The 26,104-nt window shown below is 46.5% G+C and overlaps 1 protein-coding gene across 6 annotated transcripts in view; it reads left to right on the forward strand.

The window, feature by feature from the left end:
• Positions 1 to 26,104, forward strand: part of Nhsl2 (NHS like 2) — a 252,072-nt gene that overhangs the window by 165,961 nt on the left and 60,007 nt on the right. The window contains exon 1 of one of the 6 annotated variants that reach the window (XM_050129899.1): positions 8,887 to 9,357. The exons of 4 other annotated variants lie outside the window; for them this stretch is intronic. In XM_050129899.1, coding sequence (XP_049985856.1) covers positions 9,315 to 9,357 — 43 coding nt within the window. In that variant the 5' untranslated portion in view covers positions 8,887 to 9,314. Of the gene's footprint in view, positions 1 to 8,886; positions 9,358 to 26,104 lie in introns of those variants that run through there. One more of the 6 variants, XM_050129903.1, reaches the window with a different exon arrangement.

Below are 26,104 nucleotides of genomic sequence, written 5' to 3' on the forward strand. Positions count from 1 at the left end.
CAAGACTGTTTCCCTGCTGTGGAGGCAGATCCCAAGTGGCCTGAGGATTATCGTGGATGCTGGGGAAGAAAGCTCTTACCTTTCAGTTCTGTAGGTACTGTAACGCATATTAGAAAAGTCTACATAGTGTATCAAACTCTGGTTTCCCATAGTTTTTATTAGGGTAAGGTTAAGCACTTGTAAAGTGAATCTCTTTAAATAAAATGATTAATAGAATTCTCGCTGCGTGGAAAAGGCTAAAGTTGAGAAACTGAAAAAATAATGCTTGAACTTTGAGCAGAAAACAGTTTCTGAGATAAAGCGTATGTTCCTTGGCACATTTTAGTGACCTCCATGCCTGGAGCCTGCCTGTTTCCTCAATCTCGCCTGCCGTCACTTCTCACCCCACACTCGGTGATGCAGTAATATCGAATGGCTTCTTCTTTCCCAAAGTCACCCATTCGCCATTTCTGTGATTTGCTGAAATTGTTTTCCTCTGCTTGGAGTGTAGCTTCCAACCACTACTGTCTTGTGGCGACTCCCTGTTTGTCCTTGTCTAATGTCATCTCTGCTCCGAAACCTTCCTCCTCTAGTCTCCCTCCTTCACCCCTCTTTCCTTTAGATACACTCGATACATTTCCACAATTCTACCAGTGCGGAACTGTTACTTGCGTCCTTATTTATTTTTGAAATGTAGTCTTACTTTGTACTTCGTGCAGACTTCGAGCTCCTTTTGCAGCCAAGAGTGGTTGTGACCTCCTGCTCTTCCTGCTTTAGCCTCCCCAGTGCTGAGGTTCCAGGTGCACACCACTACACTCGGCATTGTACTTGCTGTTCATTCATTACTTAATGCAGTACTGGGTGTTGAGCATAGCAGACTTTGGCAGACTAGGCAAGCAGCTCTACCCTTGAGTTCCGGTCCCCGTGCTGGAGTTGGCGTCGCGGGCTTCAACGGATTTCAAAACTGCACATCTGGGAATGAGAGTGAGCCCATGACTAGGACTCCTGGCTTTCTTGCCCACGAACCTGCAGCTTGATCTTAAATGAGTCACTTGCCCTGGCCTTTTCCGTCTTTTGTTAAACAGTCAGGGAGCCTTGGAGGGGACTCTTAGAAGCCGTGGCAGGGAGTTGTGAGAATGGAGTATGAGCTAGGTTGGAAAGCTGTTTTGAAAGTTGAAGTTGCGTTCCAAATGGGGAAGAGTGATGATCGCAGGAGGGGGAACACTGTGGGCTGTTGCTCTCAAGCTGGGGACAGAAATGGCCCCTGTGTGTTTCGGAGAATACCAGGAGCAGCCACTAAGCTCAGCAGTTGGTATCACTGGATGGGGAAAAAATCATTTGCCTAGTAGGAGAGGCGGGATACGGAAAGACAGTAGCAGCATGTGGAATCCCAGCAGGACCGTAGAACATAGTAGGCTGCTTGGAGGGGAGAAAGCTTCTCTGGCAGCTTCCCAATCTGGAAATGATTTCTCACGAGCCCTCAAGCCTGTCACTTCTTGATCAGATGCGGCTCTACCACCCTGTTATTCTGTTTGTGGCGCAGTAGTTAATGTGTGCTTGTGGCACTGTTACTCCCTAGCATATGCATGGCTTGCCGCATGGGAGCCATTCACTTGAACTAGTACCTTGCCGAGAAGGGAGAGGGACCTTGTATTCATCACACACCTATTACATGCCAACACTTTACATCCACTCCTTAACCCTGCGAACAGCTACCAGGGATGGATTATCGACGCCTTTTTACAGATGAAAAAATGGGAAGAAAAGGGCAAGGGCGGTCCCGTGGTCTGATAACAAGGTCTTGTAACATGGTCTGATACAAGATGTAGAAGGGAAACTCGAGCTCATGTCTGTCTGCCTTTTGAGCGGGACCTATTATGGCATGTCATGTGCCTCTCGTCATCTTTGTAGCTATGACAGGAGTTAGTAACCCTGGAGACTGGGTGCTGTGGAAAAAGGAGACCATGGCTCCGTTCTGGTAGGATGAGCAAATCTCTATAGCAACAGAGACTGCAATGCCCAGCTTGGTAGAAGTCCCACCATATGTCTGTTTGATAGCATGTTTGTATTGTTGCAATAATTGAACTCATGAGGCTCTGTGTTGGGTCCAGAAGCTAGAGCAGGGGATGCCTGAACTATCAAGAAAGTGAGATTCTTGTTCTTAAGCCTAAAGTAGGTGCCCGGAGAGAGGCTTCAGGTCCCACGCACGACTCCTGGTATCAATGATGGCTTCCAGCGTCCCCTCCCCACAGGTGAATACTGTGAGAACAGTGACCCTGTTCTCTTTTCTATATTGAAACGAAATGAAGGAATCATTCAATTGCATTTTCAAGGCATTTTTATAGTTGACCTGACTCTTTCATCTTTACAAATTTATTGAATTTACAGCATCCTTGCTATCATAATGGAAGGTAAATGACAGAGACTTAGCAGGAAGTCAAATTACTTGCTCCTCTTCCTCTGGGGTCCTTCTTTCTAAAAACATATTTCCTAATGATTCCACTGGAACACATGGAAAGGGTTAAAATTCTAGGCCAGTGAACAAAAGTATTTCCCAGAAATCCTTGCCTCCTATAACTGACACATAGCCTTATAGCAAAGGTGCGTCCCTAAAAGTCGGTGCCCATCATGGTACTAATTGTATTAGTTATTTTGCACATCTGTGACCAAAACACCCAAGAGAACAGCTTTAGTTCATAGCTTGCGGGGCTCAGCGCATGGATGTCATGATGGAAACATGTGGAGAGCAAGTTCTCCACCTATGGGGGCCGGATGCAGAGCATGGGGAAGGGACCGGGTGGAAACCAGGTAGAACCCTCCTTCCGGTCACCACACAGCCTAAAATTCCGCCTCACTAAATAGCACTGCCAACTATGGACAGAACAAAACACATAAGCCTGCTGGAGGACATGTCATAGTCAAACTGTGACACCCACATCTGGAAGGAAGTGAAAGAAGGTGTAAAGCAAACAAAGGGACAAAAGCATCGTGGCCATCATAATGTCAAATTACAGGGAAATTACTAAATTGAGAGCATCCAAGTTCACCACAATATGGTGGAGCTCTGTGAGAGCGGATTAAGAAAACTATTGCACAACATGGACAATGCTTATAAAATATAAAACTTAGGGGGAAAAGGGAAGGGGAATGCCATGATCATAATCTCAAGAATAAAAAATTAAAAAATACGGAACATAAAAATACACAAGACAAAACCATCTCTGCCTGAAGTCAAGAGTGGGAACAGGATGGTGGAGAAATGCAAACTTGGTTGATTGTGAAGTACAGGGTGGATGACTCTTTCACTTAGATTCCCATTAACAGTGTTACATGGTTTGTGCAAAGAATAATATACACCATTAAAACACAGAGCAATTACACTGGCAAGTCATTCTCACACTGAGAAACCACATCGTATCTTCCTGACCCAGCAGAAGCCCTCAATGACGTCATACAAAATCAGGTGGGGGCTTCAGTGGGGGCTAGGGTGTGTGCTGGAATGAGTTGGGGTAGTTCGTGTTTGAATGGACTCAGATCCTTATGTTGCATCTTTAGACGAAGGTGTTTATTCCAGGCCTCATCATCTCAGTTTCCTTATTGATGATATGAGGATAAGAATAACACAGGTGAGCTGGGTGGTGGTGGCACACGCCTTTAATCCCAGCATTCAGTAGACAGAGGCTGGCGGATCTCTGAGTTTGAGGCCAGCCTGGTCTACAAGAGCTAGTTCCAGGACAGCCAGGTTTACACAGAAACCCTGCCAAGAAAAACCAGTAATTGAAAAAGAAAAACAGAATAACACGTAACCACCTTCTAGAGATGTGATCAAGAATAAACAATCAAAGATGTTTTAAAGGATCCTGGGAGGTATAAAATGCCGACTGGTGTAAAGCAGCAGTTCTCAACCTGTGGGTCGTGACCCCTTTGGGGTTGTATGACTGTTTCACAGGGTCACCTAAGACCATCATATAATACAGATATTTACTTTATGATTCATAACAGCAGCAAAATTACAATTGCAAAGTAACAATAAAAATAATTTTATGATTGGAGGTCACTACAACATGAGGAGCTGTACTGAAGGGTCACAGCATTAGGAAGGTTGAGAATCACTGGTGTAAAGCTTTATCATATACTTTTTTGAAGAAAAACTGTTAGGTACACCAGGTAATGGTGGAGCACACCTTTGATCCCAGCACCCGGGAGGAGAGGCAGGCAGGTCTCTGAGTTTGAGGCCAGCTTGGCTTACAAAGCAAGTTCTAGGACAGCCAAGGCCTGTCTCAAAAAAAAAGTGTTAGGTACTGTCATGGTTTAGATATGCTTTAAATGTATCCCCTGGAGGTTCGGGTGCTGGAAGCCTGATCTTCAGTACGGCAATGCTGAGGTGATAGTACTGACGTCACCAGGAGTGTGTGCTTACTGGAGACTACGCTAGTTCTCTTGAGACCCTGGTTAGACCCCACAAAAGCAAATGGTTATAAGAGCAGGCCTGACCTATGACCTCAGACTTCTTGTCTCAACACGTGCTCCGACCTTCTCACACACGATGCCTTTTGCCAAGCTGTGACGTAGCTAAAGAGGCGCTTCCCCACGGCCAGATAAGACCACCTAATCTTGCTTGTATTTTCAGCTTCCAAAACGTGAGTTAAACAAAGCCTTCTTTCAGCAGTAGCCACCCCTCAGTAGTTTGTGTAGCTTCAGAAAACGGACTCGGGTACTGGTTCCTACTGTGCCCTTCTATTGACCCCCAAGGCCATTCTGGACCCACGCTGCTAGTGGCTTCACGTGGCGGATGCCTTGTCTTCTGTGAACACTGGGTGCCCCCGAAGTTTGATTGGGCAAGTGAAGTTTTCTAGTTTTAGTCTTGGAGGAGGAATAATCTGGAATCTGTTATGTTCTTTTTTCTCCTTTCCCGAAATGCTTAAATTCTATGGAAAGGAGTTTGAATGAGTGGTAAAGGACACAGTGAAGACGTCCTCAGTTGCTTACATCCTCGGACAGACTTGACCAGTTCTGAGTTGTGTGTCTTTAGGCAAGTGACCTTAGTTCTCAGAGTGTCCACAGCCTCCTTGGTCCTTCATAGGACGAGACAAGGTGCTGCATGAGAAGCACCTACTGTGTAGTAAGCAATGCATGTGAGCCACTTGAGACTCCCAGGGTAGGGAGCGTCTCCAGGAGTTACCTGAGCTCAATAAAGGAGTCTTGGATGGGCACAGCGCGTGTGTATGGACATGGCCATCTTATTTATTTTACATTTCCATGCAGGTATCACTATAGGTTGAGTACCTCCACACACCTACCCTTCCTTTTCCAGCCCTTTCTCCCTTCCAGTTCATCCCTCATTCCCTAGACAATTTCCCTTCTGCTTTCATTCAGTATAGATGGGCTTGATTTCATGTGACTGTAAAAAATGTCGGAAGCACAAATGAGAGAAAGCTGGATATTTGTCTTTCTGAGACTGGCTTAATTTGCTTAATGTGATTATCTCCAGTTGCATCCATTTTTTTTTCCAGCAAATGACATCACTTTGTTCTTCTTTCTCGCTGAACAACCCCATTGTCTCCATATGCCACGTTTTCCTTCCCTCCTGTGTTTCGACACCTAGGTTAGTTCCATAACTCAGCTGTCGTGAGCAGAGGTGCAGTAGACAGTGCTGGGCTAATACAGAGCTTTAAACTATACGTTTGGTGCTGGCGATGGAAGCCAGGGCCTGGGCATGCTGGGCGATCCATCATCATTCAGCCCCAGCTTCATGATTATCACATTTTTGCATGTCAATATTGAAGTGTCTTCTACGGGAAAAGCAGACATTTTGTCTCTTGCCACGTTGGAACCCAGGCATTTTATTTCATTTTATTGTGTTTATTGAAGAGCTGGGAGATCCAGGTATTTTAATAAAAATGAGATGTGTGTTTGGAAACTACTCACTTTCCATCAACCTTTCAATTTAAAAACCCGCAGAACTGAGGTGATATTGCCAAGGTCACTCAGCTACAGAGATTACTAGGGGCAACAGTTCAGCTGCTCCCCTCCCTGCTGCTGCCTGTGAAGCGCTCGAGTTGTCCTTTTGACCTCTAGAGTTTTCTCAGGCCCATTGTGCGGACACTTTGGGCACATGGCTATGGCATGTAATCATAGTCCACATGGGAGAAACTAGACAAGGCTCTCTCACTGAAAAGCAATGACATTTGATAAAGAAGTCCCTGGTAGGAGGTCTTCCATGCTGACAGGTCAGCTCTTTGTCACCCTTGGGCAATATCTCTGAATGATTTGGGCTGCTGCAGCTTTCTAAGTGCCATCATTGTCCCTATGGAGTAAATGGGCTTTGGATGCAACCTTCATTTCTCTCACCAGCAAATTTCTTGTTTCCGAAGTTAGTCTCGCGCTCAATTCTCCACAAGCACAGATGGAGGGATGTGGGGTCCTAGGCGTACATTGCTCACTGTCACTTAGAGTCCTGTTCCTGATATTGGGGAGGGTGACACAGAGCCACCTCTGGGAATTCCTTATGGGGTTAGGACAGGGGTAAGCAGTGCTATTTACAGCGCTGAAAGCTTGTCTCAGAGAAGATACACTGCTGCCTCGGCCACTCAGGAGGTGAGCAATGTCTGCCATCCGGAATACAGCTCCCTTGAGTGCTTTGGCTCACCTGTGAGTGAGCAGGGGCGACATGTGAGCGGCTGTCATTCTTGTTGAAGACCCTTGGGCTTTGGAGCCCCTGCTTCTGCTTCTGAGCTCTGGCGTGGAGATTTCTGACTTCCCAGGCATCTTCCCTCCTGCCTCTGATCTCACCCCATGGTTGCACAGTGTTGCTTCCTCCGGGACCTGACCTGGGGAACTGAAGGAGCAAAGTTTCCAAAGTTGAGATTTCTTCTGGTGGCCAACCAAGTGGCAGTTGTAATCCACAGAACCCAAAAGTCACACTACTGGCTCTGGGGATGATGGTGGCTCTTTATCCCTACCATTACCAGGGTTCCAACCTTCAAAGGCAAAGTCTGTGTTCCAGAAACTTCCACACACCATTTCCCTCCCCAGGGACATTGACCCTGACAGCACCCAAAATCTAAGCAGGGGTGTGGTAGGGGGAAATGCTAATATCGACTGGGACTTTAATCTTTAGAGCCTTGGAGCGACTACAGCGACTACATGGGATGGCAGCTCCAACATCAGCCAGCCCCGACCCACGGGGACCTGAAGTGAGAAGTAGCTGCAGCTGGGGAGGATGGTGACAAGCTGAGGCCTGTGAAGGCAGGCCAAAGGTCACAGCCACTGAGGTCCCTGAGCCAAGAGCAAGGCCAACAACATTTTCAAAGGGAAGCCTTCTTGACCCTTGGAAAGAGGCCTGGAGTATAGCTGAGATAAGGCCCTAGGAGGAGCTCCAAGAACCGTAGGCCAGCACCAGTAGAGCTCACATTGAGCCAGGCAGTATTAGCAGATATTAGCTCAGTCAAGACAACACCTGCGTAGTGTATGGGTTTTTATTACCTCTCAAAGGGAGTATATAGATTTAAAACCATGCTTTATGCAGCTAATCTGTGGAGGCCTAGAGAGTTTAGGTGACCTGTCCAAGAACACACAGGCAGTAAAGGAAGAGGCCGAGATTTGAGCCTGGTTGGCAGAGCTTCCAAAGTCTGTCATCTTAGTCCCTATACAAACCTGCCCGTGTGAGGGCACCCCAGCTTTGCCCCTCTGCAGTGGCCACACCTCATTCCATCCAGACATACATCTGACACCATCCGCAGCTTGGCTTGTCTCTCCACCTATGGCTGTCGCTTTTTCCTCTCTAGCAACAACCAGACTTGCTGAGTGGTATCCCCAGTCCTCTTCCCTTCCCTTCTCTAACCTGCTGCAATGTGGCCTCTACAAAGCCACCTTTGCCAAGTTCACCCCATCACTGCCAGGGCACTAGGCAATGCCTTTCTTAAACGGAGTCCCTTAGTCTTTTTGCCAATGGTTTTTCTACCGTGCTACAGAAATTGGGCCTGAAGGTAAGAGCCCAACAAGCTCCTGAGCCTGTGCTAAAGCAGTTGAAAATCTTAATGTAGGTGATTGCCACCCAACCACTAGAACCCTCAAACTGCATTTCCATCTCTGTGCCTCTATCAGGAACAGATGAGAGCCCAGCTCACACGGTGTCTCCTCCCACACTGTGGGCAAGAACCAGCCGTGCACCGTTTGGATTAGAAAATGGTTTACTTGGACATAGGCTCAGTCCCTGGCCTGTCCTCATTTCACCAGTCCAGCCATTTAGTGCTGGGTAACAAAGGAGTCCATTTGTAATTGGCTCCTGACTCACACGCCTTGCTTCTGTGTCCTTGTCCTTCTAAACCTACAGAAACAAATGCAAACAAGTTGTGCGTTCAGTACTTTAAAGCCAGCGACTCCTTCATGCTTTGTGCCCTGGGAAACAGGATTTGCTAGAATTTGTGATCCACTGTCTGATGGAGGTAAAAGAAGCAAGAGGAAGGTTAGCAGTCTGCTCCTGATGCCACAGACAGGGGCTTGGGCTCCAAGTCTCATTGCCTTCTGGCGCATGTACCTTCAGAGAGCCCCTGTCTCTTGTTGGACTTCCCTTTCTTCGCCTGTTACATGGGACTACCATCTAGTTCTTCTGTTCGTGGTGAGGATGCCATGGAGTAGGTCCTTGCTAAGAGCTGGAGAGACTGAATTGAGTTACACCCAGCTATAGTTTATAGACTTGTTTCAGGCCAAGAGGGAAAGTGTGTGCGCTCCAGAGACCTGCAAAAAACAGGGCCTATCTCTGTGCACGTCTCTCCTCTGGGAAGGAAGGGGCCTGCACAGTGACAATAGACCAGGCCGCTGACTCAGACAGCCAGTTCCTGTTCATTTCCCCTCTCGGCAGGACGACCGCTGAGCAGGAGGTCAGCCCTCCATGAGGCTGGTTCTCAGCCTTTGGCTGAGAGCTGAGATCCTTACCTAGAGAAAGATAAGCCTAACTCACAGACAGCTCCCCTCACTGTCCATCAGCTGTGACCTGGGGGGAAGAGAACCATTGAGCTTGTGGGTGGAGAGCCAGGGGTGAGAAAAAAAGAAAAGCAAAGCTCTCGTTTTTGAATCCAGCATTGCTTTACCTGGACTAGACTGCCCAGGAACTTTGCTGGGCAATGTGATTGATGGGGCCAAACTGACCCAGCCACAGTGCTGGGAACTGGCTAAGGACGTGACTCTGGGTACTCTACCAAGGAATCTAGGGACAGGTTTGGAACAGCGTGGAGCCCTTGGACTCTCTGCTCCCAGAGTGAGCCTGGCACACCCTTCTCTGTTGTGTGACGTTTGGCTACAAGCGGATCCTTTGGTATCCACACACCACTGGGATGGAAAGAAGCGAGTCTCTCACCCTCTTCTGGAGCCGGGGAGGTGAGTCGTTGTAGAAGAGGGGAGGCGTGGATGGGCAACTTGGAGAGGGGAGAGGGGAAGAGATTATGGGCTCTTGGTGGAGGATTTATGCTGTGGTGGTAGCCTGTACTGTCCCAGAACAGAGAGAGACCTCTAGTTTTAGAGGTGTGCAGGGGAGGGCAGGAGGGACACTTGGAAGGGATGTTGCACAGCAGAGCTGAAATGGGCTGCTTCTGGATATGGAGAGGGTGGATGCGATCACATCCCAACCCTAACATCTTGGAATCTTAAGGGATTATAAAAGTGACCGAAAATTTGCATGCATGTGCATGCGTGTGTGAGTGTGTGTGTATACACGCCTGCGTGCACATGCGCACACAAGTTTGCTTATCTTTTATTTTCCTTAAGTCATCTTAATGTAGATTCTGAGGCTTTTAGTTCAATTGCATTTAATTTGGGGACTTACCCTATCTCTTGGAAATGCATTAAAATGCTGGATTTGCTTTTGCAAAGCATGGTCTCTGGGAGAGGCAGGTAAAGGGTGTTCATCTCTGGCCATCTCCCCTGGCCATCTCATACTTTCTAGATCCGTTCAAGTCAGACCTCCTGGCAGCAAGATGAGCGCAGGGTCCTGGGTCACACTGGGAGCTTTGTCTGGCTTCTGCAAAGAGGACCAGCCACGATGGGCAATGTAACATGGCAGCTCTGTGTCTGGAAACATCTGGGAAGCTGCTGTTTTAGTGGAGGCAACCGGCAGGACAGAAGTCCATGGGGTGCCTCTGGGGCTCTAGTCAGCCCTCTGTGGCTTGGAAAGCCTTTATGAGCTAAAGTGATTAGAAAAGCAGAGAGATGCAATCAAAAAGAAGTCATGTGGGGACCATGGATTGCAGCCTGGTGTGGGGAGAAATCAGAGGAAAGTGGTGTTTCGTCTTCAGGTCTTTGAGGGGTTGTCGCGGGTGGGGGGGAGGGGGGAGGTGTGGAACATAACTAGATGGGGTCCGTGTAAAGTCTTGTGTGACCCAATTGGGGCCTCTAGATCAGGAGGAGTTTCCTGACGGGCTCTGCATAGATGTATCAGGCCGGAGGAAAAATTCAGCACCCTAGCAGGGAGTGCCTTCTCCCCAGCCAGAGCCCCAGCCCTTGATGGGAAGCAGGCATGGCTTTCCTCTTCTGCAGGAAGGAGAAGAAGGAGGGGCAGCTGTCACCTGGGATGTCGGCCCAGCCCCACCCTGCAGTTGCCTCCCTCCTCCTCCCTCCACAGCTGCTCCTCTGGTTGCAGCCCCCTCATTTCCCTCCCTCACACTGGGCTCCCCGCTTTCACTCTCCACCACTTTTCCCCACTCCGAAGCCAAGGGTGTCTTTTAAAAACAGACCCTGCTGTTCCAAATCCTCCAGCCACCTCCCCTCACCCCCTGGTGAAAGTCCCCATTTCTTTTTTTTTTTTTTCTTCTCTACTGCCTCCTTTCTACTCTAAAATCAGAACAGAGATAAGATTATTTCTCACTCTAATACCGCTTTGACATTTCATAAATCTATGTCCTAGACAACTGGAAAGGGCTATATTTAACCTTGCATCTTGTAGCTTTTAATGGAGGGACTTGCTGAAGGCTCTGCCTTCTAACGCCACAGGAGACCCAAGGTTTGTCTTTATTCTCTGCTAGCCTAGCCAGCAACCTGGAAGGCCAGAGCAGCCTCCTCTTCCAGTGAGATGCCCATCACTCCATTCTCAAGCATCCACCATCCCCTCTGCCCCTAGGCGAAGAAGGTCCCTGTCCCACTTTCTAAAGTTGTGCACCTTGACTTTTTTAGCTGCAGGTACTCTTCTTGACCCCCTAACTAATGTAAATGGGGCAGCTGGTGAACACGGGTTAGAACAGATAGCCTGGAGGTATTGGCTAGAGCTGGGCTGGAACACAGAGCCAGAAAAGAAGAAAATGTGTTGTCAGGGGTCTGGTCGAGTCACTAGACGGGGAGGAGAGCGATGCTATGTAAGGTGTGGTGGACTTGGGACCAGAAGCACTGCCTCATCGCCTGATGTGACTGTCCCATCCTGTGAGCTAGGTACTGGCATTCGTCACATTCCGCTCCAGCGAGGAGGCTTGGACTAAAAGGAATTAAGTGACTTGTTCAAAGTCATTTCTATTGAGAAAATGGCAACAGGGGTCAACCCCGGGCTGTCAAACTCCAAAGACTAGTTACTTTACCCAGACCAGCAGATCCCTTATTGAACTGGTCCTGGCCTTTGGAGCATCTCTTATGGTTGCTCTTGCCACACTGCCAGTCATCTTGTCCGAGGCCCACCTCAATTTCTGCCCTATGCCAAGGAGTTGAGCCGGGTTGTTGGGTTTTCTTGTTGTTGATTTGTAGTTATTTTTGTTTGTTTGTTTTGTTGGGAAAGAATCTCACTGTGTAACCCAAACTGACCTCAAACTTGAGGATCTCCTGCCCCTGCCTCTGGATCTGCCCCTGCCTCTGGAGCACTGGAGTTACAGGTGTATGACATCATCATGCCCAGCAGCTTTCTGCTCTCCGGCCCCGGGGCTGGCTTTTCTCCCACTGTTCCAATCTGCCTTGCTGATAACAACTACTCGGACCACTAACAAAATAGTAAGCTCTACCCCATTTTTTTCCATTTCTGCCTCCCTACTGCTAACACTAATGCTTTCTGTGGCATAGGACAAATAATATTCCCCATTTTGTCCCAATTTCTCCAGCTGCAATGTGGGATGGAGGGGATTCTCTAAAAGCACTTCTGGTTCTCTGAGTCTAGGAAGCCCAGGGTCCTATCCCCTGAGCAGCCCTACTCCTGCTGCCTTCTTAGTGGTGTTGGGATAAAGGTCACCACAGCTATATGTTTGGAAAGCTTTGCTGAGCCAAGTGATTGCTCCCGAGCCAATCAGCAAAGCCACAGCTCGGCGATACCACCACATGGTCAGGCCTTTTCCTTGTTTACCAACTTCTCGCAGTGGGCAGTGTGGGGGGGGGGGGGGGGGGGGGGGGCTTCCAAGGCGATTTTCATGGTACACAGTGCTGCTGTAAAGAACACTGAATTACATGGTGAGAAAATGATTCTCTCTCCCACTTTCTGATTACCTTAAGGAGAAAGTCTCAGTGTGGTACTATTCTTTGACCTCTATAATGCTTGCTAATCTTCTGCTCTAACAAAGCTAGACCTGCCTCAGGCTCAAATACAGGGACAGGCGACAGCGTCTACTCAGAATTTTAATTACTGTGCTCTGTTTCTGTTGCATTTCTTTTTACAGTTGCTGTCTAATTATGGCAAGTGATACTTCTTTGCTTTCTGTTTTTATGTTGCTCATTTCTATGTTTGTTTGGGCACTGCTGGGGGTCAAACCAGGACCTAGCATGTGCCTGCGAAGATCCATCACTGATATATCTCTCTGATCCTTTGTTGTTGCCATTGTTTGGGGAGGTTGCCACGTAGCATTTCTTTCAGTATAAATATATCATTATTATTTTGTAATTTTTTGAGCAGGGAAGATGTATATTTACTAAGGAGAAACATAAAGCATCTTTAAGCGTGGGAGGGATTCCAGGAGAGGAACACCTTATTTACTTATTTACTTAGTTTTTTGAGACGGGGTCTCATTATTTAACTCTAGCTGGCCTAGAACTTGCTATGTAGAGAAGGCTGGCCTCCAACTCAGAAAGGTCTGCTCGCCCCACCTCCTGAGTGCTAAGATTATAGGTGTGTATCACCCCACTCTGCTTACCCTATTTATATCTGGGGCACTTTTATGTATACCAGGTTGTCTTCAGACTTGCCACGTGGACAGGGTTGACCTTGAATTCCTGGTTCTCCTGCCTCTACCTCCTGAGGATTAGGATTTTGTGTACTGCCCTACCCAACTTTATATAAATGCATTTAAATATATGTTGTACATATGTAAGTATATATGTGTATGCATATATACACATAGGACTGGAGAGATTGCTCAGTGTCAGTGATTGTCATGCAACAGGAGGGCTAGAGTTCAGATCCTCCAATCCATGTAAATGTTGGAAGTGCGGTGGCCCACCTATGATTCTAGCCTCAGAAAGCAGAGACATGCATGGTTCCTCAGAGCAAGCTACTTGGGAAGACTATCCATATCGATGAGCTCTGGGTTTGGTTGAGAGACCCTGCCTCAACAAATAAGGTGAAAAATTGATCTAAGATGATTCCTAACAGCAACTTCAAATTTCCATGTTCACACACACAGAGAGAGAGAGAGAGAGAGAGAGAGAGAGAGAGAGAGAGAGAGACAGAGAGAGAGAGAGACAGAGAGACAGAGAGAGACAGAGAGAGACAGAGAGAGAGAGAGAGGCATAAACACATGAAAATGAAAAAAGAAAAAACATTGAAGTTTTTCATCCAGGCCTGGTGGCTCACGCCTTTAATTCCAGTACTCAGGAGACAGAGGCAAACAGATCTCTTTGAGTTCAAGGACAGCCTGGTCTACAAAGCAAGTTCCAGGATAGCCAGGGCTACATAGAGAGATTCTTACTATAAAAAAAAAAAACTAGAAAATAAGTAAGTAAATAAATAAATAGGAAAAAGACAAAGCGAATAGTAAATTCAAACTTGTGGGAATGGAAAGAAAATGACTGTGGCTTGACCCATAGTGGAATGTGCTACTCATTCCATGGGCATTTCTAGAGTAGCAAGCTATAGAAGGCCTTGCATGATTTTCCTCTATTGTCCTACACTTCATTGCCCCATTCCCTTTAATCCTAGACTCTTTCATGCATCCTGGCATGCTGGTCCCTGTCTGAAATGTCTCTCACATGTCCCTATCATCCTGTCAAACTTCTGCTTATCCTTCAAGACTCAGTTTAAATGGATCCTCCCCTAGGAAGCCTTCTTCCAAATGCCCAGGTTGAGTTCTGCTCCAGAGAGGTGTGGCATGGCCACACCTCTGCCACAGCCTGTCTCCTGTCACTGAACTCATTTGTTTTCAGACCTAAGTCTCCTGCCCTTTGGGTCCCAAAGACATTTCCGAAGGAAAACTTGGAGGGTGGGGCAAGGATACACAAGTAACTGCAAATGAAGTCTGTGAAGGTGACTGCGCCCTGGGGACTGTCCGACTCCTGGGGTCATTTGTAATGGAGACTTCCCAGATTCAGAGCCAATGCTCACACAGGCCACAAATCCAGTCTAGGGACTGCTTTTGAGGCTCTGTTGCAGGTTATGTGTAGGAAGATTATTGGGATGTCTTTGGGACTTGCTGTCTGAAGGCAGAAGGAAAGCGGAATTGGTTTGAGGAAGAGGTGGACTAGGAAAGCATTTTTTTTAAATTTTATTGATTTTTATTGAGCTCTACATTTTTCTCTGCTCCCCTTCTTGCATCTCCCCTTCCCTCCAACCCTCTCCCAAGGTTCCTGTGATCCCAATTTACTAAGAAGATCTTGTCTTTTTCTACTTCCCATGTCAATTAGATCTATGTTAAGGTCCTCATTGTTGTCTAGGTTCTCTGGGATTGTGATTTGTAGGCTGGCTTTCTTTGCTTTATGTTTAAAAACCACTTATGAGTGAGTACATGTGATAATTGTCTTTCTGGGTCTGGGTTACCTCACTCAAAATAATGTTTTCTAGCTCCATCCATTTGCCTGCATAATTCAAGATGTCATTATTTTTTACACTATGTAGTACTCCATTGTGTAAATGTATCACATTTTCCTTATCCATTCTTTAGTTGAGGGGCATTTAGGTTGTTTCCAGGTTCTGGCTATAACAAACAATGCTGCTATGAACATAGTTGAGCACATGTCCTTGTGGCATGATTGAGCATCCTTTGAATATATACCCAAAAGTGGTATTGCTGGGTCTTGAGGAAGGTTGTTTCCTAATTTTCTGAGAAATCGCCACACTGACATCCAAAGGGGTTGTACCAGCTTGCATTCCCACCAGCAATGCAGAAGTATTCCCTTTACCCCACATCCTCACCAGCATAAGTTGTCATTAGTGTTTTTGATCTTGCCCATTCTTACAGGTGTAAGATGGAATCTCCGAGTTGTTTTGATTTGATTTCTCTGATGACTAAGGATGTTGAGCATTTCCTTAAGTGTCTTTCAGCCATTTTAGATTCCTCTCTTGAGAGCTCTCTGTTTAGGTCTGTACTCCATTTTTTATTGGATTATTTGTTCTTTTGATGATCAATTTCTTCAGTTCTTTGTATATTTTGGAGATCAGACCTCTGTCTGATGTGGGGTTAGTGAAGATCTTTTTCCCATTCTGTAGGCTGTCGTTTTGTCTTGTTGACCATGTCCTTTGTTTTATAGAAGCTTCTCAGTTTCAGGAGGTCCCATTTATTAATTGTTTCTCTCAGTGTCTGTGCTGCTGGGGTTCCATTTAGGAAGTGGTCTCCTGTGCCAATGCGTTCGAGTGCACTTCCCACTTTCTCTTCTATGAGGTTCAGTGTAGCTGGCTTTATGTTGAGGTTTTTGATCCATTTGGACTTGAGTTTTGTGCATGGTGATAGATATGGGTCTATTTTTTTTCTTCTACATGTTGATATCCAGTTATTTCAGCACCATTTGTTAAATATGCTTTTTTCATTTGATTTTTTTTTTTGCTTCTTTGTCAAAAATCAGGTGTTCAAAGGTGTGTGGATTGATATCCGGGTCTTTGATTCGGTTCCATTGGTCCTCCTGTCTGTTCTTATTCCAATACCAGGCTGTTTTCAGTACTGTAGCTCTGTAGTAGAGTTTGAAGTCAGGAATTACGATGCCTCCAGATGTTCTTTTATTGTACAGGATTGTTTTGGCTATCCTGGGTTTTTTGCTTTTCCTGTATGAAGTTGAGAATCATTCTTTCGAGGTCTGTGAAGAATTTTGCTGGGATTTTGATGGGCGGGAAAGCATTTTTAATGTCCCGCTTCAGCCAACCACTTGGGGGTCTGGTGCTGGGAAGTTATAGGTGTTCTGAGTTTGGCTGAGTCATTCCTTTGGCGCAAACTGTACCCATGGATGGAGCAGATGGAGTGTAGCCTTGTTGAAGAGGGGACTTTGCAATTCCCAGGGACGACTATCAACTTGTAACAGTCTCGCTGGTCATGGGAATAAGACTCAGTTAGGAAGGTACATCACGGTGTCCACAGAACTCTGGGCAGGGCCCCGGGGGCTACAGTGCTGGGGAAGCAGTCAGAAGAGAATAACAGTGGTCTGGAGAACAGACATAGCCATCAAAAATCGGTAGATGGCTAAGCCTGGTGGTGCAGGCTATAATCCCAATTACTGGGGAGGCTGAGGCAGAAGCCCACAGAGATAGTTCAAGTCCCTCCTGGGAGAAAGAGTTAAACCCTGACTCAGACATAATGATTAGAAGATGACCAGGTATCAGTGGTAGAGCACTCGCCTACCGTACATAGCATGAGGCCATGAGGTCAACCCAATACTAAAACCACCTCCCCAGCAACAACCATAAAACCACATGGTGGCAGGACCTAGTAGCCCTGGATATGATATTCCTGTCCCTGTGCTGAAAGGACGTAGAGACAAGAAAGTCACAAGGAGTTTCTGGTATAACTGGGGCAAAAAAAATCGTTAAAGGAACTATTGAAAGCTATGTGCTCCCCCTGTGTTGTGTGCCAAAAGACCTGGCTGACTTATCCTAACACTTTGCTCCTGCTTCTCTCCTGGAGACCTTATTATCTGGGTCTTCCCTTGAAGCCTGGTTGTTGGCCTCAGTCTACACAGGTGAAGAGTGAGATCCAGAGGTTTGCTTCAGTCCTCACTGCAGGTCAGATTTCCCCCAAGCTGGCACGCCTCCAGCACCGTGTGCTGTCACAGCCTGTGCCCTCTCCCCAGCACCTCCTGCCCCCTCAAAGGCACATGCAGTCCTCGGCAGTTTGCAAAGTGCTCATTACGTGTATTTCATCTTGGCACGAGCCTGCAAGGTAGCAAAAGAGCGGTGTCGAAGAAAGCCGGTTTCCACCTTTGTTTTCTTAACCGGCCTGATACGCAGCTCAGAAATAGATATATTCAGATCATATTTCTATCAGTGACATTCTTTTTTTATTCTGCTTTTCTTTTTCCTACACATTCTTCACCACCTGTGAAATTCCCCCGTTGCATTCATCTGTTCTTCCCTATCTTGTCTCAAAAGTGAGAAAATTGTCATCAAAATCCAGTTACTTCCTTTTAAGCTGTGAGGGGAGAAATGGAGGTTTTTTAATTTTTCAGCCTTCCCCAAAAGCAGATGTTCTTGGTTTGAAACATGAAAAATATATGAGCTCAAGAATACATCTGATTTTATGTGTGATTAGTACTCTGTGAACACTTTCTCTTCTTTCTTAATTTTTTTCCCATTCTTTATGGGGGTTGGAGATACCATGAACGCACACTTACAGGACAGAGGGCAAATTGTGGGTGTCATTTCTCTGTGTCCATGATGTGGGCTCTGGGGATCAAACTCAGCTCATCATGCTTGGTTGCAAGTGCCCTTACTGGCTGAAGCATCTCACCTGCCCAGGAGAACTTTCTTGTTGAAGGGATTTTTACACTTAGAGGCCCCCGAGGCGCTGAGCTCTCTCAGCTCCTTCCCCACTGCCCATGTCGTCCAGTTTGCTTTATGGTTGTGTGCTTGGTCTCCGGGTTTATCTAAAGCAAAGCTTTTCTCTAGAGTTTCCCTAACAGACAGGCCCATGAGCCCCGGTCTATGTTCACAGGAGGAAAAGTCTTCCCGCTGTGTTCCCGGCAGAAGCAAATGCACACGTTCCGTGGCTCTGCCTGAATTTCACATGACTTCATTTCCCACACTGTCACAGGCCCCTGATTTAAATTTCCTTTCTCTTTGGAACTACCAAGATACTCTGCTGCCGTTTTTGGTTCAGCAGGGTGGAGGGCTGATTTCCTGTACTTCCTTGTAGGGAGCCTACGGTAAGTAATGGGGGCAAGGCGGAGATCAAGGGTCAGCGTTGGGCTTTAAAGATTAGCAAAGAAAATAAATGATCCTTATCAAAGTGTAACTTCCAAAGAGTTAAAACATGAACTCGTTTAAAAATCTGTTGTGATCAGATGTCAGAGATTTGTTTAGCTTACTGATGAAGGAGCCAGTATCATGGTAAAGCTGGTTTGGAAAAACTGCATAGAGACTGTGGAGCTGATGCAGAGGGCGCATTACCATGCTAGTGTGAGGACCCAAGTTAGACTCCCCAGCAGCCACATAAAGGGCAAGTTGGTGTGGCCACCTATCTATAAATACCATAGCAAGCTGACTCTTGACTAGCAAAATCGTCAAGATCTAGGTTCACGGAGAGATCCTGCCTCGATATACAAAGTGGAGAGAGATCAAGGAAGACACCCAGATTCAACCACTGGCTTCCACACACATGCATGCATATATATTCCTGCCCACACACGTGAACATGCACACGCACATGCATGTGCAAAAAGACATGAGAGTTAAACATAGAATTACCTCAAAAGGTGACTGGAGAGATGGTTCAGTGGTTAAAGAGCACTGGCTGTTCTTGCAGAAGATCGAGGGCCAATTTCTTGGGTGCAAGCTGTACCCATGGATGGAGCAGATGGAGTGTAGCCTTGTTGAAAATGGGACTTTGCAGTTCCCCAAAAGTTAATGCAGAACGACCACATAACCTAGAAGTGCCACATGCAGGTACCAGCCCCAAAGAATTAAAGACACTTGAGCAGGTATGTTCGCGCGAATGTTCGTGGCAGCAGTGTTCATGATGGAAAGGTCAGAACAACCCAACTGTCTTTCAGGGTTTGAAGAGATAAAATAATGTGCTATATGCATAAAACGGAATATTATTTGGCCATAAAAATAAAGTTCTAACACACGCTACAATATGGATAAGTTTCGACATTGCCCTAACTCATAGAAGCAAGACACAAAGAACAAATTTTGTGTAATCCCATTTATATGAAGTATCATGAATAGGCAGATTCATAGGGGAGTAGATGAGAAATTACCTGGGCCTAGGAGAAGGTAAGAATGGGAAATTACCGCTCTTTTAAAAGGCAGATATTTGTGTATTTAGTGTCTAGTGGGGGGCACACACATGCATGTATGTGTGTGTGCATATGTGGAAGTCAGAGAACAATTTATGGGAATCAGCTTTCTCCTTCCTCTGCTGTGGGTTCTAGGAGCAAATGGAGATCATCAGGCTTGGAGCACGAGCCTTAGCCTGCTGAGTAAACTCCCAGGCATGGAAATTACTGCTTGATAGATATATAATTTCAGTTTGAGATGATGAAAAAATAAATATAGATAGTACTTATCATTTTATAGCATTGTGCATCTAATTAATGACATTGCATTCTGCACTTGGAAATACTTCTTTTAAAAAGGGGGCCTAGAGAGATGGCTCCACAGTTAAGAGGGCATACTGCTCTTGCAGAGGACCTGAATTGGTTCCCAGCTCCCACAATGGCCCACAATTCCAGCTGTTAGCATCCAGATGAATTGGGCCCCGCCCTTTGAGGACCTGACAGAGGGTGTCATGCCCTCTGCCTCGCTTGCACACAGGTCAGACCCTGTCTCTTTAAAAGGTAAAACTCTGACTACTTCTCTCCCTTCTTTCTTTTCCCCTTTATCTGCATCTCTCTTTCTCTCTTCCTTTCCTTCGCCCTCTCCCTTTATCTCAATAAAACTCCCCACTTAAGCTCTGTCTGTACGGCTTATTTGTCTCTCGCCAGCCACGGGCTCTCACCCGCTGTGCTTTGGACTCACCTGCCACCAAGGTCCCTCCCGCTCAGAATTATTACACCAGTTCCAGAGGGCTATGACACCTCTGGCCTCCATGGGCACCAACACTCGCATGCACAGACCCACACACAGGCACACACACATAAAGATCCCACATGGTGGTTCACAACTACCCATAAATCTAGTTCCAGGGGATCCAATACCCTCTTTTGACTGCTTCAGGCAACAAACACACAGGTGGTGCACATATGCACATGTAGGCAAAACACTCATATTTTTTAAAAAAGAAGAAAATGAGTACATCTAATATTTTTTTTAAAAGAGCTAGGATGTAGCTAGATGGTAGAAGTCATGCCTAGTACCTCAACACAAAATATTTTTAGAAGTAGCTGGACAGTAGTGATGCACACCTTTAATCCCAGCACTCAGAAGGCAGAAGCGGGTAAATCTCTGTAAGTTCGAGGCCACCATGGTCTACAAGAGCTAGTTCCAGGACAGCCAGGGCTGTTCACAGAGAAACCCTCTCTCAAAAACACCAAAACATCAAAAAGAGAGATTTGAAGTAAGATAAAATGGAGTGTTCTATGAGGTGTGGCAACTATAATTTGGGGGGACTACTTTTTGTGATGAACAGAATTAATTTTAATTGCTATCAGACAAAAGTCATTTGCATCTTATCATTCACCCACAAGTTAATGTAGAGCTTCTGGGCCTTAAGCAATGATGTCACGCGGATGGTGTTCCTGTCTTTCCCTGAAACTTTACATGGTTTTTACTTCTTTCTTCTTCCTTCCTTCCTTCCTTCCTTCCTTCCTTCCTTCCTTCCTTCCTTCCTTCCTTCCTTCCTTCCTTCCTTCCTTCCTTCTTTCCTGCCTGCCTGCCTGCCTGCCTGCCTGCCTGCCTGCCTGCCTGCCAGGCTTCCCCTTATTCCAGGCTAGCCCCCAACTTTATTTGTAGCCGGGGATGACCCTAAACTCTACAGTCCTGGGATTACAGACATTCAGCACCATGCCCAGTTTGTAGAGTAGTAAGGAGCCAACCAAAGGCTCCCTGCGCAGTAGGCAGGCTCTCTGCCCACAAGCTACATGCCTAGCTTACATTGCTTTTCTCAATACCTTAAATAACACCTGGCAAAAAGCAATTTCCATGGGAGTCTTCACGGAAGAGCCTTTTTACTTTAGCTTCAGGCCTGACTCTCATGACTATGAACATCATGGTGACATCTTCTGGTACCATATTTCATACCCATTTGGGTCCATACCAACCATGGCCACCAGGCTGCCTTTTCAAAATGTGCCTTTTGATGCTCTCGGCTTGAGAGCATCACATTTCCTAGCACATCTTCCAGAAGCATCTGGAATCTGGCTAGAGTTTGGAAAAGTCTTCTCAAGTATTCCTGCCCTTTGTGCCAGCCAGAATGGGTCTCTCCCCCCGGGGCTGAGCCCACCCTGCCTGCACACCATTGTGCTTACAGAATCTTACGCTGAATGCTGCTGGCAGTCCGCTCTTTCAGCTCCTGGCCCATGGCAGTGGCTCCCGAATTCAGTCATGCATGCTCAGGAGCCACACCTTTCATTTACTATTTGTATTGTTTCTTTTTTTGTTTTTGTTTTGTGTCCCCCACCCCCTTGAAATAGTGTCTTTCTATAAAATATCCCTGACTGTTCTAGAGCTCACTATGTAGACCAAACCGCCTTGAACTTCCCCGCACCCCTGCCCTAGCTTTCCAAGTCTGGAATTGTAGCCGTGTGCCATTACACCACGCTTAGCCGTACTATTCTCTAACTTCAAAACAAATCTCTTTCTTTTTTTAAAAAAAATGTTCTAACTTCTCAAAAGTGAAGCTAATATTCTGCAGAGTTAATATGATAAAGAAAAAGTTCATTAGAGTACCACAAAGCCACCTCCATTTCCTGTTGACTCCTTTTTCAAAATTATTATTCTTTGACAATTTTATATATGTGTAGATACTGAGTTTTGAGCATTTTCATTCCCATTACCCTCTCCCATTCCCCACCAGCACTGAGGAAAATGGCAGCTCCACAGTCCCTCATTGAGAAGCAGGGCATCCCACAGGCCCTCAGTGAGAAGTAGGACTTCGTGAGCCTGTCCTTATGTCAGAACTGTCGCGAACCCGTCCCTGTGTCAGAACGGTTTGGAGCCTTTGGCCTCACCTGAAGCCAGTGGCGGTCTTTGGGTCCTTCTAGCACTCAGCTTCGGGACTGTCTTCTTACACACTCCCTTACAGTACGGATGGAAGCTCAACCCAGGTCCTGGGCAAGAGCAGCGCATGCTCTTAACTTCTGCAGCCCCAATTTTTGTCCATATTTAAATTGTGTGAGTTAGGAGTTTGCCTTGTTTGTTTTACTGGTAGTTTAGGACATTAACTTCTAGTGAGAGACATGGTTTGTGAACATTTTCTCCCACTTCGTTTTGTCTCTTTTCTCTTTGTTACCTCCTTTGCTATGCAGATTATTTTTTATTTGACAATAATCCCATTTGCCATAAGTATTTTTAGTTTTTTTTCTTTTATGTGCATGGTCTTTTTTTTTTTGCCTGCATGTATGTCTGTGCACTACATGGGTGCAGTGCTGGCAGAAGCCAGAAGAAGGCATTGAACTCTGGGGCTGGAGTTACAGATGGGTATTAGCTGCGATGTATTTTATGTGTTGTGCCTGAGTGTTTTGCCTCTATGTATGTCTGCACCCCATGCATGCTGGTGTTCATAGAGTTCAGACGAGGGAATAAGATCCCTTAGAACTGGTGTTATAGGTGGTTGTGAAACATCCATCTGGGAACTGTACCTAGGTCCTCTACAAGAGCAACAAGAGCTCTCAACTACTGAGCTATCTCTCCGGCCCCTTCTTGTGAGTCTTGAACTAAGTTTGCAGCTAAGTTCTTAGCTCCCCAACCATTTCTACTTACTTTGTTTCAAAAGTAAAATGGAAGACTTTCCCCCCACCCCGCTAGTTGATTTAGCATGGAGACGAGAGAAGGCATCTTACCTGTTTGCCAATGTTCTTTCAAATACTTGTGAATTTGCTCTCCCTCCAATGTTCCTTCAGCCTCAGTTCTAGCATATTCTTTGGACCATTTCTCCGTTTCCTTAGACTTGATTGCTGGGCAAGGTTTCTTACCTGCAGATGTGGGACTCTGGCCTGCTCCCCTCCTATGAGTAGCAACTCTTTCTCCATATAACACAAAGACATTTGCAGGTCACCTCCAGGGTTCCTGGCCCTGTGATATAGGCAGCCTCATTTCTTCTGCCCAGGAGGATAGGATAGGCAGCTTAGAAAAGCTTAGTCCGCATTCACCCAAAGTCCACGACATTCTGTGAGGTGGGTGGTTCAATGGCTATTTATCTGCCCCAGCACCCTTTGATGGATACAGGGTGACAACAAAGTCACCCTACTCCTAGCAGTGGGCCGTGTGCATTTTTATGCATTTATCTTGCCCCCATGTAATTATTCTCCTAGTGTAACTTTATGAAAGTTTAGCTATTAGATCAAATAGGGCATGAGTAATTGCGGTGACTCAGCACTAAAATAATGCCCACAGAAAGGGGCCGGAGGTGCAGCTTGGTGATAGATGCCAGCCTACCACGCACACGGCACCAGAGTGACAAAATCAAAGTTACACTCTCACCCCCACCCACATATCCATGCTACATATGCATGAGCTGTATCAAATACACTGTGAATATTCACAGTGGCAATTGTGCACCTTTTGTTGTTGTTTTGGTTTTTTTAAGATAGAGTTTTGTTATATATCCCAGACTGTCCTTGAACTCATAGCAATCCTCCTGTCTTAGCCTCTCAAGTGCTGGGGTTACAAGTGTGTACCACAATGCCCAGCTATGACAGCATTGATTCTGACTGCTTTGTATGTATGTAACGTAGGGGTGTGTACATGGGTGCATATGTGCATGTAGGTGTGTGTGTAGATGTGTGTGTGTGCTCGAGTGTGTGCACAAATACATATGGGGGCCAGAAGTTGATATTGAATGTCCTCCTCTATTGCTCCCTATATTATTTTTTGAGAAAGAGTATCTTACTGAGCCTAGAGCCCAGCCTTTGTCTAGTTGTGGATGGCTAGCCTTCAGCACCGGGAGGGAAGAGAGACTTGTCACAGCACCTGGGGATTCCAAGTCAGGTCCTTATGCTCACACACGAGGCGCATTACCAACAAAGCCATCTTCCCAGCCCCCAATGTTGTTTTGAGAATAGAGAGGGGAGGGGGAGGAAGGGGGAGAGAAAGAACAGAAGAATAGACAAAATTGTATGTTCCAATAGTGGGGGGGGGGGCTGCACACCAGCAGCCCAGCTGAACAAGGACAACCCGTATCAGCATGGATCGCTCTCACAAACACACCATGAAGCAGAGAAAGCAAGCTGCAGCAGGATAATGTACAATTGGCCGTGGTTCAGAATATACAAAGCAATATGGAAGAGCGTATCATTTGTGAGCGCGCGCACACGGCACCTTTTTAAGTATGCGAGTGGGACAGAGACACGCAGTTCAGGACAGCAGCTCCTCTGTACAGCCTGGGAGGTACAGAAGCTTCTGCTGGGGCCAATGTGGGGAAGTGAATTTGCTTCTGAGACTTTTACACAGCTTCAAATAGCTCAGTATCTAAAACGAGAGGACAAGAAAAGCAAGGCAGAGGGTGTTTCTGCTGCTCCTTTTTTTTTTTCTTTCTTGAATCGGAAACTGAGGCATGGGGTCGCTGGCTTCTACTGCTTTGGAGAGGTAGATAGATTTCACGGAAAGAGGCCTTACTCGGATTCTCTGAAAGCCTCGTCTCCGCGGACACCGGAATAAGCCCTTGGGATGGATCATTTGGATGCATGATTCTTACCTTCCTTGTCCACAAGGATGATGGCTCCCGAGTTATACTACTGTCCCCCTCATAGTGGAACCTGTCAGCCTGTTAGGGAACTCTGAGGGTATTGAACCAAAAGTGAAGGAGTGCTTGGGGCAAGCGTCCGACCCAGCCGTCGATGTGGCCGCATCTTTTGCTGTGAGTTTACCTCTCCAATATGTCACCGTGAAGCAGGAGCATTCTAACACTTTCTAGGAGCAGAATTTGGCCACGGTGCCTCTTGCAAACAGTGTTGCCTAATGAAACGACAGGGTGAAGCTGTCAGGCCTTATCAGTACCACTTGGTCTAAAGCAGAAAGCAGGATGGGTGGGGAAGGCTTGTCCCTCAATGCTTGGCCCCCGTTGCCATGGCCCCTGTTGCCATGGTTCCCAAGCAGTTTCACTTATGGTTTCCCTCAACCGCTTGCTTATGGCATCCATCAGTAACAGGACCTAGAAACCCGTTTGCGCAGACCAGGAAGAAAGCTGATAACGGCAAAGATGAGTGAGCACGGGAAGTAATTAGCAAACACGGAGAAAGTGGAGGTGGTAGGAATTTGGTGTGAAGCCCAGAAACGGTTTGGGTTTTTTTTATTTTTAATCTTTTCGAGACGGAATGAACTGAAGTGGCGGGGTCACAATTTGCTGAGACGTCCCCGTTATGTAGCTACCATGTGGCACGGGTGCAGCAACTCCATGACCTGGATTTCCAGAAAAAGTCCTAGTTTTAAGTATTCCATTCTCTTTGTCGGACCAAGAATCCTGATTTTTGATTCAGAAAATAAGGTCACTGTAGTTACAGTGGCTCTCTAAGTCATCCAGGAAAGCCTGATTTAGAATCTCTCCGCTGCCTGGCTGGCAGGGAGTCCCCCACAGGACCGGCCTCCGGGCCCGAAAGGCCTGAGTGAAGAGGCCTCTTATTTAACCAAGAAATATCAAAGTGCTATGACTTCACACCACTTTCCTCAGCTCTCTAGTTCTCCAAGGATGCAGAGCGGGGAAGGCATGGCCTGCATTGTGACCCCTCGGAGCTGCGGAGCTGCGTTAACTCTCGTTAACTCTCAGCCTTGCTTTCCTCACCTGTGAAAGGAGAACAGTAAGAGCTGTGTCGGGGTCACCCTGAGCCAGCTGCGCTTTGGCTACCTTTAAAAGGCAGTGAGCATGTTAGCTCTTAACATTCACCCCTTGAGTTAGGCTAGACAGCTCATGTCTGTAATTCCTGGACCCAGGAGCTG

Source organism: Alexandromys fortis, unplaced genomic scaffold, assembly GCF_014885135.2.
Source record: "Alexandromys fortis isolate MF-2015 unplaced genomic scaffold, M_Fortis_MF-2015_v1.1 scaffold_321, whole genome shotgun sequence".
Classification (NCBI taxonomy): domain Eukaryota; kingdom Metazoa; phylum Chordata; class Mammalia; order Rodentia; family Cricetidae; genus Alexandromys; species Alexandromys fortis.